At 42.8% G+C, this 14,799-nt stretch overlaps 1 protein-coding gene across 2 annotated transcripts in view; it reads left to right on the forward strand.

Moving 5' to 3' along the window:
- The window catches only part of SLC12A3 (solute carrier family 12 member 3), a 35,513-nt gene extending 21,480 nt beyond the window's left edge, over positions 1 to 14,033 (forward strand). The window contains exons 16-26 of one of the 2 annotated variants that reach the window (XM_088135927.1): positions 545 to 685; positions 1,994 to 2,100; positions 3,557 to 3,639; positions 4,452 to 4,498; positions 4,676 to 4,679; positions 5,498 to 5,599; positions 7,544 to 7,655; positions 9,146 to 9,232; positions 10,569 to 10,704; positions 11,686 to 11,753; positions 13,516 to 14,033. In XM_088135927.1, the coding sequence (XP_087992053.1) occupies positions 545 to 685; positions 1,994 to 2,100; positions 3,557 to 3,639; positions 4,452 to 4,498; positions 4,676 to 4,679; positions 5,498 to 5,599; positions 7,544 to 7,655; positions 9,146 to 9,232; positions 10,569 to 10,704; positions 11,686 to 11,753; positions 13,516 to 13,657 (1,029 nt within the window). In that variant the 3' untranslated portion in view covers positions 13,658 to 14,033. Of the gene's footprint in view, positions 1 to 544; positions 686 to 1,993; positions 2,101 to 3,556; positions 3,640 to 4,451; positions 4,521 to 4,675; positions 4,680 to 5,497; positions 5,600 to 7,543; positions 7,656 to 9,145; positions 9,233 to 10,568; positions 10,705 to 11,685; positions 11,754 to 13,515 lie in introns of both variants that reach the window. The other variant, XM_088135926.1, reaches the window with a different exon arrangement.
- Positions 14,034 to 14,799: the final 766 nt, after the last annotated feature.

Consider the following 14,799-nt stretch of genomic DNA (forward strand, 5'->3'; position numbering starts at 1 on the left):
AAACAAACCTACTAAGCCACAGCAAAACTTATGGGTAGCAATGAAACAATCTTAGCATGCCAGCCCACTTTTTAAAGCATGTTGTATGAACACAGCCAATGAGACATGGATTCTTTCTCTTGGACTCAGTGATTGGGTTCATACTTTCTACCAAGCCATGGTTTGTTTAGGAATTACTTGTTACATACACCACAACTGACTGACTGACTGAACTGATAAATGATGGCTCACAAACTACAATTACTGGGTTGAAGCAAAATCCTAAACCAAATCCAAACCCTGTTCAGCTTAAGCTTTAAATTAAATGCTCAGCATGGTAGAAGCGCCTAACCAACCTTGGCTGATCTCAAACAGCTAAGCAAGGTTGAACCTGAAATTAATACCTGGATTTTATGTGTGATGCACATAAAGAAAAGGGTTCATTTGCATGTTTGTGGCCACTGTCTTGACTTCTTGACCCTGCACCTGTAGATGGTCCTGCATGGATGACCTTTCTTCCAGTCTTCCTGTAATTCTGACACCTTCTCATGCTGCTTTCTCACAGGGGCCCTGCAAACAGGTGAAGACTGAATTGGGACTTGCTTCCAAAGGCCACACCAAGTGGCTAATCAAGAGAAAGATCAAAGCTTTTTATACAGACATCTTAGCAGAGGACTTGAGAACTGGAGCGCAAGTCCTTATGCAGGTAAAATCAAAGTTGAGGTCTTCAAATGCTGATGATTGGCAGGGTCCTCTGACCTGCAATTGCTCAAGTTGAGGAATTCTTACATGCTTCTCATACATCTTTGCTCCTATTGTCCATAATACTTCTTGAGTCTTCCTATACTCTTTGCACAACCTGCTAAGCCATCTCAGTGTTTATTTGTTTGTTTAAAGTTATTATAGCCGCCCACTCCCATAGACGCTAGACGGCTTACAAACACAAAACAATAAAACCAGTCAAAAACATACAACCCCACAGGCAGTCTGGACTAAAACAATCAAACCATAACAAATCAAACCCACAAACACATCAACTTCAGGCCTGAGACCAAAGCCAGGTCTTAAGTGCTTTTTGGAACCCTAGGAGAGAGGGCACTGTCCATATCTTGAGATTGGGTTGGTGTCAGCTTTGCATCTTCTACAAATCTGGCCAATGGTGACTTATTGAATAAGCTATTATTAACATATCATGGCTTAGCTCAACCAGGGACCCTCATCTCGGTCTCTTTGGACATGCTTTATGTTCTGAATACGAGTAGATCTGCAGTACTTTGATCTGAACCATACTCATGTACAACTTTCAGGCAAGAGCTTGGACTTCTTCTGATATATAAACGCACATGGGATACCTTTATCCAAGAGAGGGGAATTGACAGCCATTTTTTTTTTTTTTTTGGCCTGGGCTAGAAGTCAGGGCAAAAATGTGGACTTCTGAGAACTGCCACCTTTGTCACTTGGTTCTAGTTCTGAAGCAATGTTTGGTAATCAACATGACTCCTGTAGCACATGTAGAGAATTTACTTTTCTAGATGTGTGATAACATAAGATCCTTTTTTTTTGGTTTGAAAAGGGCTCCATGCTCAGAACTGACTTGAATCTATCTACATTTCACCGGTCATATATCACCCAGATATGAGTAGGGTTGCTGAGTCTCAAATTCTTTAAGAGGCTATTGTTGGCTCCAAAAGCAATTAAGGAGAGAAGTTCATTACCCAACTCATCTATATCCTTGCCTTTTTTTTTTTTTTGTCCTGGAAGTGGAAATAATCATCAGAAAGTCATTTCAGAGCAAGGCTCTCCAACTCTGAGGCCCAATGAAAACCAACATGTTCTCATGTGTGCTGCTAATGAGTTGGGCTTATGTCAACGCAATTCCCCTTGCCTCAGGATAATTTTCTCCCACTTTCTAGTCTATGAATAGAGAGTAAAGTGTGCAGGAGGGTGGGTAATAAGGGGTGTGGAAAAATATTTTTACCTAAAAAGAAAAAGGCCATCTATTTCTTTGATAAAGGCCTCAGGTCTTGGGAGAATGAAACCCAATGTGCTTGTGATTGGATACAAGAAGAATTGGCAGGCAGCTCATCCCCAGACAGTGGAAGAATATATCGGAATTCTGCAGTGAGTACAATTGGCTGTTGCATTAAATATCTTATAAGTCATATTTCCCAAATCTGGTCTTCTCAAGATGTCTTGAAATCCAATATTGGCTTCAGGAAGGTGTTATAAATCAATTGCGGCTATTTTCAGTTGCATTCACCCTATCTAGATGATTTACTGGAATAATGCATGTGTTCAAACTTAATATTGACTGGATTTTACATCTCTCCAAAAACTACATCATGGTTTTTAGCTCTTCAAATAGATCAAAATACATCCAGGCATGATTATTTAGAGAGAAGGTGCTTTTAGAAATGTATATTCAGATGTTTATTTGGCTGTGGATGTCCTTTCGAAAAAAGCACACAGTTATAGTAAAAAGGAGTAGGATGGGCTTAAGAGTGCCTTCCTTAAGGAAAATGGTTCAGGGACAGGCCGGCTCACTCATTCCAATGTCAGAGTGCTCCTCTAGATGAAACAACTCCTTTCGCAAAACCAACAGACATGCTGGGCAGGTGGGTCACCTTGGGGACCATACAAGACCATTTGTGTGGGCAGAAAGTACAAAAGGTACCCATTCCAGATGTGTTGGATTGAAGTTAATGAGATGTTTTGGAGCTTCTGGTCAAAACATAGAGTCCCAAGTTTAGAAATCAACAAGTCATAAATAAAACAATTAATGGGGATGCAAAACCTCTCCCTTAATTGTTGTTGGCCAGAGAACTTTTCATCTGGGAAAATTTTTGAAGGCATAAGCCACAATCTCTAGTCTGCTTGAGACAGCCAAGTGAGAAGTCATTCATGATGGATTACAGATTGCATATTGATCCCACTTCTTGCATAAAGCATTCATCTTTTCCATTCTTGATATATCAAAGGATTCTAAAATGCGCATTTATTTATTTTAACCTCCCCAGTTGGATGCCCTCCAGATTTGTGGGGGGCAAACAGGATTTCTGATGTTGCTGGCATTGGATCCTGGGAGCTCCTGTTCCAATGCATCTGCAGAGCATCCTGCTGGGGAACAGAGATTATTTTGTGATGAAGTTGCCATGTGGATTTTAAGACAATCTTAATAGGCCCTGCAAAGCATTCAGAAAAGGTGTTGGCACAGTGCACCACCACCCATGAAGTGACTTTCCTCAAAGCATTGAAGTTGCAGAACGGCCAGGAAGAAGGGATTCCAAATGATCAGAGACTCCACCTTAAGATCTCTATAATATATGAGGGTTGGAGGTTCTCATAGCAATTTCCAAGAGTCTGTTCTTTGCTCCTAATTCTTGCATAAAAACTCCTTATTGATGTCCTCTGGAAGGCTGTCCCCAGTTGTTAGTCTGAGCGTGCATGCACATGTAAAACTTCCACCAAAACTTCCAGCAAAGCAAGGCACGTGTGCACATGCTCCTAGACTGCCCACCTCTAGAAAATCTCCCTCATGCTGATATTGATTCTGCATTGCTTTTTTCCCCCATTCCAGTGATGCTTTTGACTTCAAATATGGAGTGTGCATGATGCGTGTGAAGGAGGGACTCAATATTTCCCGGATAATTCAAGCTCACAGTGAGTTCCACTAGCACACCTCTCCAGGGACTGTGCAGGGAAGAGGGGGCTTGAACTGATTCAGGTGCAAATCCCATAGAAAGAAGCCCTTTTATACATTTATGTGTTTTGATTTTTATGCTGTTTTATAAGAGACATTGCATTCAGAGGAGTTGTGTCAAATGATTCAGATTTCAAAATAGCAAAATATCTTACATACTAATTTTAGCAAAGGAAACTGTGTTGTGCATATAAAAAAAGGGCAGGATTTTGACTGCACAGCCCCAGACACCATCCTGACTTTTTTGTGGATGGATAATAAAAATAATGCAGGAAGACAACGCTTTGCTTTGCAGCAAGTTTTTATTTTTTTATTTTTGAATGTAAAAAGTTAGATGGGGCAGGTAAAGCCTGCTGGGCACCAAAGGAGATGCCTTCAACCAGATTGATGTCCCTGGTGCATGGGGGAAACCCCAACACTAAGCCATAATGCAGTTAGTTTGGTTTGTATGAACCTGCTCACTGCAACTTGTACAAGAAACCATGGATAAGCAGGCTATGATTTGCCAAATGCATTAATCAACTTTGTGTAGTGGTGTTTGTGGCAGGATTAACACACTACACTAAACTAAATTCAGTTTAACTTAGTGTTAAATTTGCAATAGACTGGGTTTCCATATCATTTACAAAATACAATGGCTAGGTTAACTCAACACTCTAAGCCTAGATAAAGCAACCCTCATTATGACTTGATGTGCCATGTGAATGCGGGCAACTGTTCATTGCAGAATATCATGATTTTGTCTTGTTTATTGCATCTTTTCTGTCCCCAGTTAATCCAGTTTTTGATCCAGCAGATGTTCCTCAGAAGAACAGTGAAGTACCTGCTGTAATAGGCACATGTGAGTTCCAAAAGTTCTTGACCGGGTTACTGACCAGATCTAGTTCCTGGGTTCAAATGACACACACTGAATCATGATGTTTGCCAAATGGGCTAGATTTACAGCACGCTTAACCAAGTCTTACAGACAAAGGCAAAATCCAGCCAGTGGGTGAGAGGGGCCTCTGTCAAACAGGTATCGACATCTCTCTGGCCATTAGCTGTGGTCAGGGGAAATGCCATTGCAAGGCTGTGAATGATGCTTCAGAAATCAGAATGGGTTTAATCCTCAGAGCTTATCCTGCCTCCGACTTCTGCAATCCCATCATAGCGCTGGCATTGTTAGAAAGATGACAACATGCCAGCACTAGGGGTTGTGAAGATAAAATGGGTTTGCCATAAAGACAGGAACAGAAATATAAAGGAGATCCTGGCCATTTATTGACTTTAGTTTTTGGGGAGGGGTGGGAGGGATGGGGAGGGGAGGGAAGGGAAGGGGGTTCAAAGGGGGTAGGAGAGGGCATTTGATTATGGTTGGGCAAGCAAGCCCTTTTCAGGATTTTGGCCATCTAGAAATGTGCCTGTGATTATAAAGTCCTGATGTTAAAACAGATCTTAGGTCAGTCCTGGGGGCATTAAGCTCATTTGGAAGAATTTGGATGTGTAAAGGCTGGTTGTCTGGAAGAGCCCTATATCATGCCCAAGGGTGCAGAAATGCCAGTTCAGGGGCAAATCCAGATATTCCCAGTTTTGAGGTGGTTGGTTTTAAAGGAAAGAAACCTTGCAATTATGCTGTAACTTTGACAGCAAAATAGGAAGAGATTATAAATAAGCATTCCTTTCCTTTCCTTTCCTTTCCTTTCCTTTCCTTTCCTTTCCTTTCCTTTCCTTTCCTTTCCTTTCCTTTCCTTTCCTTTCCTTTCCTTTCCTTTCCTTTCCTTCCCTTCCCTTCCCCTTCCCCTTCCCCTTCCCCTTCCCCTTCCCCTTCCCCTTCCCTAGTGGATCCTGATGCCTTGGTAGCAGAACAGCAGGCGAGCACCATTTTCCAGATGGATCAAGGCAAGAAAACTATTGATATCTACTGGCTGTTTGATGACGGAGGTAATGTTGGCTCCCTCTTCCCATGTAGGGCTCAAGGAAGGAAGGAAGGAAGTTTTTGTGCTGCTAAATGGACTCTGTTCCTTTTTGTCTGGGTTTTACGGCATTCTCTTGGCTCTGGAGGTCTTAGCAGGGATTCCAAAGGGTTGGAGGTGGACCCAGGCAATGTTTTGGGTCACCCAGCCGTAGCCTCTTAAGTAGAGCTTTTCCTGTGCAACGGGATTCAGGAAGGGATGGTTCCATCCACTCTTCTCAAATCCAGGGTTGCTACAACTAGCACCCGAATCCTTGTTCTTAGCCATTTTTGGTTCTCATGTAGGAATGTGATGGGACAGGCTAAGATTCTACTGCTGCACCCAAAAATTCTTTCACATTTTTTCAACCCATCTCATTCAAAGGGGGAAGTTCCCCCTTTTCCTCCCAAAGAAAAACATTTTGATGACATTTTTATAGCTATGGATTAAGTCTTCCAAAAAGGCATTTTCTGGACCTCAGAAGCCAGCCCTTTATTAGTTCATTCATTAATGATCATGGTATCTCCCCTGCCAGGGAAATAAGCACTATGAGTCTCTGATTCAGATTTGCAAACAGACCCTAGTTAATGGCCACTCTAATGGAATATCAAATACAGTAATCAGTATACATGCCAGAAAGCAAAAAGAGATATTGGGGTTACTTTTAGGGGTTATAGACAAGACTCTATAAGTACCCCTTATTCAATAGTATTGCTCCGGAAGCAACAATACAAGGCCGTAATCTCTACCAAGTAGAAACAGGCTGCTCATAGAGTGTGAACACAACCCACCCATTCATTCATTTGGTGTCCTCTCACCAAGCAACTCTGAGCAGTTAGCAGAAGATTAAACACATCAAATTATATAAAGAATGGTTAAAAGGAAAACAGACACAGTGCCAGGAATGGTAACTTACATACCCAATTCTAAGTCTGGCTCAGGTGTCATCCTGGCCCAGCACCTGAAGGAAGAACCAGATACTCAGGGCTTCCTGAAGGCCAGTGGGAGGGCTGTTCCACAGGGGCGGTGGCAGAGATGGCATGCCTCCTGGGTCCCATCAGGTGACTTGGTTTAATAGATGGGACCTGGCTCACGCCAACCCTGTCCAATCTTGTTGGATGGGCAGAGATATTTGGAGACAGACCGACTTGCGGGTATCCAGGTCTTGTACAATACAGCTTTGGCTTCTTCACTTTGGATGTAGGATGTAGTGCAAAGAATATGAAAAATAGCCTATCCCTTTTCCCAATGCTTCTATTCTCCTCAATGCACACCCAGCTATTTCCTTGCCAATGGCTGGGTTCAACAATAAAGGTAATCCATGGTTTGCCGGATAAATCATAATTGCCTGGATTGATGCAATGCGCTAAGCTAAAAACTCAAAGCTCACATTACAGTGCACTGACTTGTGTGTCATCTAGCAAGAATGTCTCTGTTTTGCTTGTAAGACATGTTTGGACTAGGTTCACAAGTGTTCAGTTTATTCATTGAATTATGCCATGGGGGGGGGGTATATTGAATTATAAGCCTACCCAAAGGGATAGGTTTGCACAAGATACTAAGCCATCAAAATATGTACAAAAGTTAAAACTAAGTGAGTTTTGCATGTAATGTGAAAATATCTGCTAGATCTTTAACTAACCTGATTGAGTATGCTGTGTGAACCCAACCTTGGAGTCACCGTGGCCCAATTAATCTCTGATTTCCATCTCCAAAAATGCTAACCGCCTCTTAGTGGCATTGTTTGATTCCAGAAAGTGGTCTGAGAACCATAATCCAGCCCCCTTATTGAAATTAAAGTGGGAGATCCTGGGAACCCATCATCTTATATTGGCTTGAGGTCCATTTTGGAAGAAAAGCAGGATATAAATGCAATCAGAAGAAAAAGGAGGTGCTGGTTATTCCAATTCCTCTGTGGTTTTCCATCCACCAGGTCTGACTCTTCTCATCCCATATCTCCTTGGCCGCAAAAAGAGATGGGGGAAATGCAAGATCCGAGTGTTTGTCGGTGGGCAGATCAACCGAATGGATGAAGAGCGGAAGGCGTAAGTCCAGCCTGCAGAATTCAGGGCTGCTTGTGGCCTCTTTGTCAGGGGCACATGGTTTGAGCCATAGGAAGGGATGTCCATAGGGTATTGTCAAAATAGCAAGATGTCACCCATAACGTGGCGATCAAAGTTCTGCTCGGTTTTTATGTGCACCTTCAACCTCTCTTCAAGGGATGACTTTTTAGATGTCTGATCATCTTTGTTGTCCTTCTCTAAACCTGCTCTGATTTCTCTGAACTCATGATGACCCAAACTGGGCACAGAAGTTGGGGGCTGACCAAAACAAAATAAAGTGGAATGAGGGCTACTTCCTGGGATTTGAAGATCATACTTCCTGTTGATGCAACCTAAAAGTGTAGTTGCCTTTTTGTTCTCTTGGTTTTGTAATATTCCTCTTTAGTGATGATTCATTAACTGTGTGGCAACTTCTAGATAGCACTGAGGTTACCCCCCGGTGTGTGTGGGGGTGTGTGAGCTGGGCTGCAGGTTATATGCCTAGTCTACATCTTGACATATGACCAAATATCTCTGTATAATCCCCATCCAAAAGCCAGTTTGGTGTCGTGGTGAAGGCACCAGGCTAGAAACTGGGAGATGGTGAATTCTAGTCCAGCTGGGTGACCTTGGGCCAGTCCTTCTCTCTCAGCCCTAGGAAGCCAGCAATGGCAAACCACTTCAAAATCTTGCCAAGAAAACTGCAGGGACTTATCCAGGCCAGGAGTCAAGACTGACTCAAAGGCACCAAAACAAAACAATAAACAAAACAATAAACAAAAACAACCATCCACCCCCAAACCCCACATTGCATAAAGATCATTAGAACAGCTGCCTCATCACAGTCACATTTCCCTCCTTGAAGCTAGAAAAAGTTCATCCCAGGAACAAGAACCTAAGAATTCTGATTAAAAGTATTCATTAGAAGGAATGTTAATGTTGTACCACAAGAATTCCAGCCAGTACTCTGTTTTCATATATATAGGCAATCTATGGCAACAAAACTGTTGCTCACTTTCCTGCACTTTTTTAGTGCCGAGGGGAGGAGGTATGCCCCTTTGGCGCAGGTGAAACAGTCTGCAACTGGTCATGGCCTGAGTAACTGCAATGCCAGGCGTGCGCTTGGCCACTGGACCATTGTGCTTCCCCAGAGACCATTGGCAACTCGAGTCTGATCTTTTGTTCCATTCCTCTACTGAGAAACTGCTAATCAGGTGCCAACCTCCAACCCTCCCTAGCTCATAAAAAAATGGCAGTTGCACAAGCAAGTCCTTCACACTCTTATTTGTAATAATCAGATGAGGCTATCCATGCTTTCTAGAAAATATCCAGTTATAAACATAACCAAATGCTTGTATGAAGACAGATTGCCCTTTGATTACCTACAGATTATAGGGAAATATTGTTGGGGAGCATCAAGACAGTAAATATATATTACAAAGACTGTTGAAAGATCTTTTTCTCCACTTCTTAACCTTTTTTTCTTCCTGTAGGATTGTCTCTTTATTAAGCAAGTTCCGGCTTGGATTTCATGAGGTTCACATCCTTCCAGACATTAACCAGAAACCCCGACCTGAACAGTAAAGCATTATCACTACAGTTGTTGTTATTATTATAATTAAAATTATAATTATGTACTAATTTATGGACCAAGACCAAACCATCCAACATTAAAATGGACACTGGTTAAAAATGCATTTATATAAGTTACACAGAGGCAAAAACCCATAAAAGCTCTGAGGAAGGTACCAACTGATTTCAACAAGCTAAAGCTACAGATATCAGTTTTGCCACCATATTTCAAAATTGGTCACTTAAAAGAAAAGCAGTGATCTCTGGGTCAAGAGGGAAATGAAACTTTCTAATAACTGGAGTTAAGAGCTCTGCTTGCCATTGCCATAGCCTAGAACAGTGTTTCTCAACCTTAAGAACTTTAAGATGTGTGGACTTCAACTCCCAGAAATCCCCAGCCAGCATGGCTGGCTGGGGAATTCTGGGAGTTGAAGTCCACACATCTTAAAGTTCCTAAGGTTGAGAAACACTGGTCTGGAGACTTGAAAAGGACCTGGGGTACAGATTCAACCTCAGTATTTGAACATATACAAATACAAATACAATTTTCATATGGGAGGTTGAAATACCTTCTAGTTGTCTTCCTGATGGGTAGCGCATCAGTTTGGGCCAGAAAAAAGCCTCCTATCCACATATAAGGATGCACGGTCTTAAAAAAAATAGCCAGGGAGAGTCCAGGAGGATGGGGTAATTCTACTATAATAAGGATGGGACATTTTGGTGCTATCTGACTGAATATCATTACTACTGTATAGTTTTGTTGTTCTTTTCCTCATTCATTTTCTTTCTTCCATGTTTGTTCAATCTTTTGTATCGTGCCTTTCTACAGAGGAAAAATAAGGAGCCCTCCAAGATTAGTTTAAAAACACCTAGGACAAAATACAACCTAAGGAGATAAATTTGGCCTGAAGTATGAACAAGTATTGTCAACATAGCAGCAGCTAACCATTCTAATCAATGCCACGTCTCCTATTAGCCCAAAGACCAGCAGGAATGCCTGTTCTTCCCACCTCTTCCATGGTGCTTCAGCTGGCCAGTTGAGGTGGGGCTAACATCTTTGGGGCAATTCCTGAAAAGGCCATGCTCCCTCGTGAATGGCATTCAGAGGGTCTACCTTAGGGCTATTAGACCTGGCCTCAAAGATCCAGATGAGATAAGATACAGAAAACTTATCACAGAGAAGAAGGCAAGGCCTGGGCAGGTTTTGGTGTTTCTGGATGGCCAAAAGTTAGTTCTTAAAATCCCCCTGGTTCCTTTCTCTAAGCTGGTGTTCCCTGTTGGGCTAAGGCCAGGGCACAGAAGAGTTTGGTGGCTCATGGAAACTCATGGTGGTTTTGTTCCCAGTGTGAAGAGATTTGATGACTTAATTGCTCCGTTCAGACTGAATGATGGTTTCAAAGACGATGCTGTGGTGAACGAGATGCGACATGGCTGCCCCTGGAAAATTTCTGATGAAGAGGTTGCAAAAAACAAAGCTAAGGTTCGGGGGACCTCCTCAGGGGTGGATTTCAGACATTGCCAGCAAGAAAAGGGGGAAATAGGTGGACTGGTGCCATCACTGTCTCATCTCTGTTTCTGACTCCAGTTCTTTGATCTAACACCTTGGGTCATCCTGGCTAAACTGTCAGAGAAGTTGACTTCCTTTCACATTCCTCTGGAAGGTGTTTTCAAGCTTACTTTGTTATGGGAAGAATGGTTGCACAAAGTTTTGATCTGGAAATTCAGTAGCAATTCTATCAAAACTCTGAACCAAATCCGCTTTCCAAATGGAATTGAAAATTCACACCCAATTATTGAAGTTGGGCCCCTTTCTCAAGCCTGTTTGAGTCAGTCAGAAGAATCAAAGTGACTTGATTTGAGGCATCGAACTGCAACTTTGAATTGACTTGATTTTCGAAATGGAACCCATAGCTTGGATCAGAGTAGTCAACATATTCCTGGTTGGTGTTGGTGGAGGCATAGGTGTTCATGGGGGGGGGGGATGTGGAGGGGTGGGCCAGTCACAAAATGTGCATCATGATGTCACAATGCAAACCCTGTGACTTAATACATGGACCCAAACTGGCAGGGCCATCGTGGGCCTCTGGACTCCTGTCCAGGCATGCCACAAGCCTTTCGCCTTGTGATCCTGGCTTGGTTCTCGCTTGCACTGTTGGAGTTCAAGGTGGAAGAGAACTGCTGTGTCTCTAACTTACTTGTGAGTTTTCTGGATGTATCTGGTTGGCCGCGATGTGACACAGAACGCCAGATTTGAATTTTGGCCTGGTCCTGCAGGGTTCTTCTTAGGTTTTCATAAAGAACCTCCAAGCTCATTAACAGCCTACTTTTTCCAGGGTCATTGGCTAGCTGCTGTAGCAGGGAGTGGATTCTTGTCTTCACTGGCTGTGGGCTTCCAAAAAAAACCTTGGGCTTCTTTATATCTACCTCTGTGCTGAGTCTTTTCTACCCTCTTTTTTTCCAGTCGCTTCGACAAGTGAGAATGAATGAAATTTTGCTGGATTACTCTCGCGATGCTGCCCTTATTTTCATGTAAGTAAGAGAAATCACCAATGGACAGGATATAAATAAATAAATGTTGGTAAGTGTGCAATCTTTGTAAGAGAAACTGTTAGAGAAATGTGTGGGCTTAAATTTGCCTTCTCCAATCGTTGGCCTTATGGGTCTCCCCCCCCCACCCAGATATCCTGTTTTTAGGATTTGCAGATGTCACAACACTGGTTGGCATAGTTAATGACGAAGAAAATGGAATAAACATTCAAAAGGATCTTAAGAGGTTAGAGAAGTGGGCCACAGAATGCCAACAGAATGACATTGAATACACACATATGCGAAGTCCTTCATTTGAGAAAAAGAAATTCAAAGAAATCTATACAGTGGGGATACCAGGTCTGACAGCAATACACATGAAAAGGATCTGAGAATTGTAGTTAATGACAAGCTGAATATGAGTGAGTAGCCAGAGACGGCTGCTAAAATAGCAAGGGAAGACTGCATCACTATAAATAGTTTCTAAATGACACGAATTACAGGTAGTCCTCGGTTAACAACCACTTGTTCAGCAACCATTCAAAGTTACGATGGCACTGAAAGAGGGGGACTTACGACTGATCCTTGAAGTTGCAGCCATCCCAAAACCCCTGTGGCCACGTGATCGTGATTCAGGCACTTGGCAACTGGCTTGCACTGATGATGGTAGCAGTGTGCCATGGTCACATGATTGCCATTTGTAACCTTCCCTGCTGACAAGTAAAGTCAATGGGGAAGCTGGCAAGGAAGGCTGCAATTTGCTTGGGTAAGTCGCTTGCACCCTCCCCCACTGGGCAGCAGCCATCCGTGGCCCTGTCACACCCGTGCCATGCACCTCACCTCACCTGCCTGCTGGCCTGCTTGCAAGCTGCCTGGGACTCACTTAATGATCTGCAATCTTCACTTAACAACGGCAATGGGGAGTGCTGGATCGCCTTAGCTAAGCGATGCAGTCACATGATGTCGTGCTTTACCACTGCATTGCTTAGTGATGGAAATTCCAGTCCCAAATACCACTGTTACCTGAGGACTACCTGTAACACCCTTTCTATATTCTGCATTGTACTGGTAGTTCTTGTTTAGCAACCACAATTGGGACTGGCAACTTGGTTGTTAAACAAAGCGGTCGCTAAGTGAAACCATGAATGTGCTTATGATCTTCCTTCAACTTTCCTTTGCTTGACAGACCTGCAGAGGTTGTCAATGTGAGGATTGGTCCTAAAGTTACTTTTTCATCACCGTTGTAACTGTGAACAGTTGCTAAATGAGGCAGTCACTAAACAAGGACTACCTGTATTGTGTCCAGACTTGAATAAGAATTCAGGCAAGCTGAAAAAATGTATACAAAGAAGATCAATATGACTGATCAGGGGAGTGAAATAAATCTTTTAAGGAGAAATTGAGACCATCTTAGTATATGAAGGGGGTTCTTCCAATGCAGGAAGGGATACTACACAGAAGAAGGCCAAAAACTGTTCTCTGTCGTCCCAGAATGCAGAGCTCCAGTGCCAGTGTAATGAACCTAACTTTCAGGAAGGCAGATTCTGGTTGACCGTTAGGGAAAACACCCTAGTAGTAACAGCATTTTGAAAATGGAGCCCATTTCTTAAAGACATGGTGAATCCTTCCTGGGTGCCCACGTTGAGGAAGCTTGAATCCAGATTCCTGCACGGAAGGCAGGTTAGACGGGATGGCGTCACTCGTCCTTCCGATGCCAGGAGTCTACGATAGACAGAGACAGATTTGTTGCTTGTCACTTTTTCAGAACCATGCCAGTTGGCCGAAAGGGGAGATGTCCCAGCAGCCTGTACATGGCTTGGCTGGAAACCCTCTCGCAAGATCTGAGATCTCCTGTGATCCTGATCAGAGGCAACCAGGAAAACGTCTTGACTTTCTACTGTCAGTAGCTCTCCTTGGGCCGGTGAGCACTGGAGCTAGAAGAGAATCCCAGCCTGATCCTGCTTTGCTGCTAAGCTGTCAAGAGGCTGCATTTCAGTGCTGGCCAACAATAAAAGACTGAAGGCAGAAAACAGATTTGTTGGGCTGTAAGAATCCTTCTCTCCAGACCTGTCCGTGTTAGAGCATATTGTCTGGGTTTGCTCCTTGTGCTGAATCATGGTTTGTTTAATCATGGCTGGAAAAATAAGCCACAAGTGGTGGGGTGCACACAACATGCTATGTCATCAACTCCGAATGGACTCCCAAAACAAGCCAGGACAATGACTATGTCTGAATGGATTTCATTTGCATTTACATTTAATTAAAATTAAATATGATTACATACAGTAGCTGAAAAGTGAATAATTTTAGGCCATGTTCATATCTGTTCACAAATATTGCAGTATCTTGAATACTGGATTAACCCATTTTCTGGATTCTTGTACTACACTGAATCATAAAATTACTGAATGAGCTGGGTTCGCCCACTAGGTTAGCCACCCTGCAAATAATCACATTAAAATTAACCAAAGTTAGCTTATTGTATGCATACAGCAGTTAGTTCTTGATCTGACTTGTTAAGCCTAAAAATTGTAATTTAGGTGCCTAAAAATTACAATTTGATAGAAACTTTTAGAAGCTGGGGGGGGGGGCGGGGGGGATCAGTTGCATTCCTCTACATTAAGCTAATACACTACATGACTTTTAGTGCAGTGTGTGAACCCAGCCATGGCATCACACTGAGCTGAGCGGCTTCCAGGGTTTCTGGTAGAATGGAGCATCCAGAGCTTTAGTTAGGATTTGAACCTTCACTCATTAAGCACTGCCTCTGACCTGGGGCTCAACCCAATCTAGCTTCGATTATATTGCCCTATTTTTCCTATTGAGTCTGAAATTCCTCAATTAGCCACCAGGTGGCAGCAGGTCCTAGAGATTCAATACATTTTCCCATATTCTCCATTGAGCCATTATTACCCAGGTCGACCACCAGGGGGCAGAATGTCTTATATTTGAAATAGCTTATCCTATTTTCCCATTCAGACATTGATACCTGTGTCCTATACTGTATTTGAAATACGTCGCCCTATTTCCCTACTGAACCTTTTATATC

Source organism: Python bivittatus, unplaced genomic scaffold, assembly GCF_059951505.1.
Source record: "Python bivittatus isolate LINGU-HERP-01145 unplaced genomic scaffold, Pbiv_v1 ctg000190_np1212, whole genome shotgun sequence".
NCBI classification, from domain to species: domain Eukaryota; kingdom Metazoa; phylum Chordata; class Lepidosauria; order Squamata; family Pythonidae; genus Python; species Python bivittatus.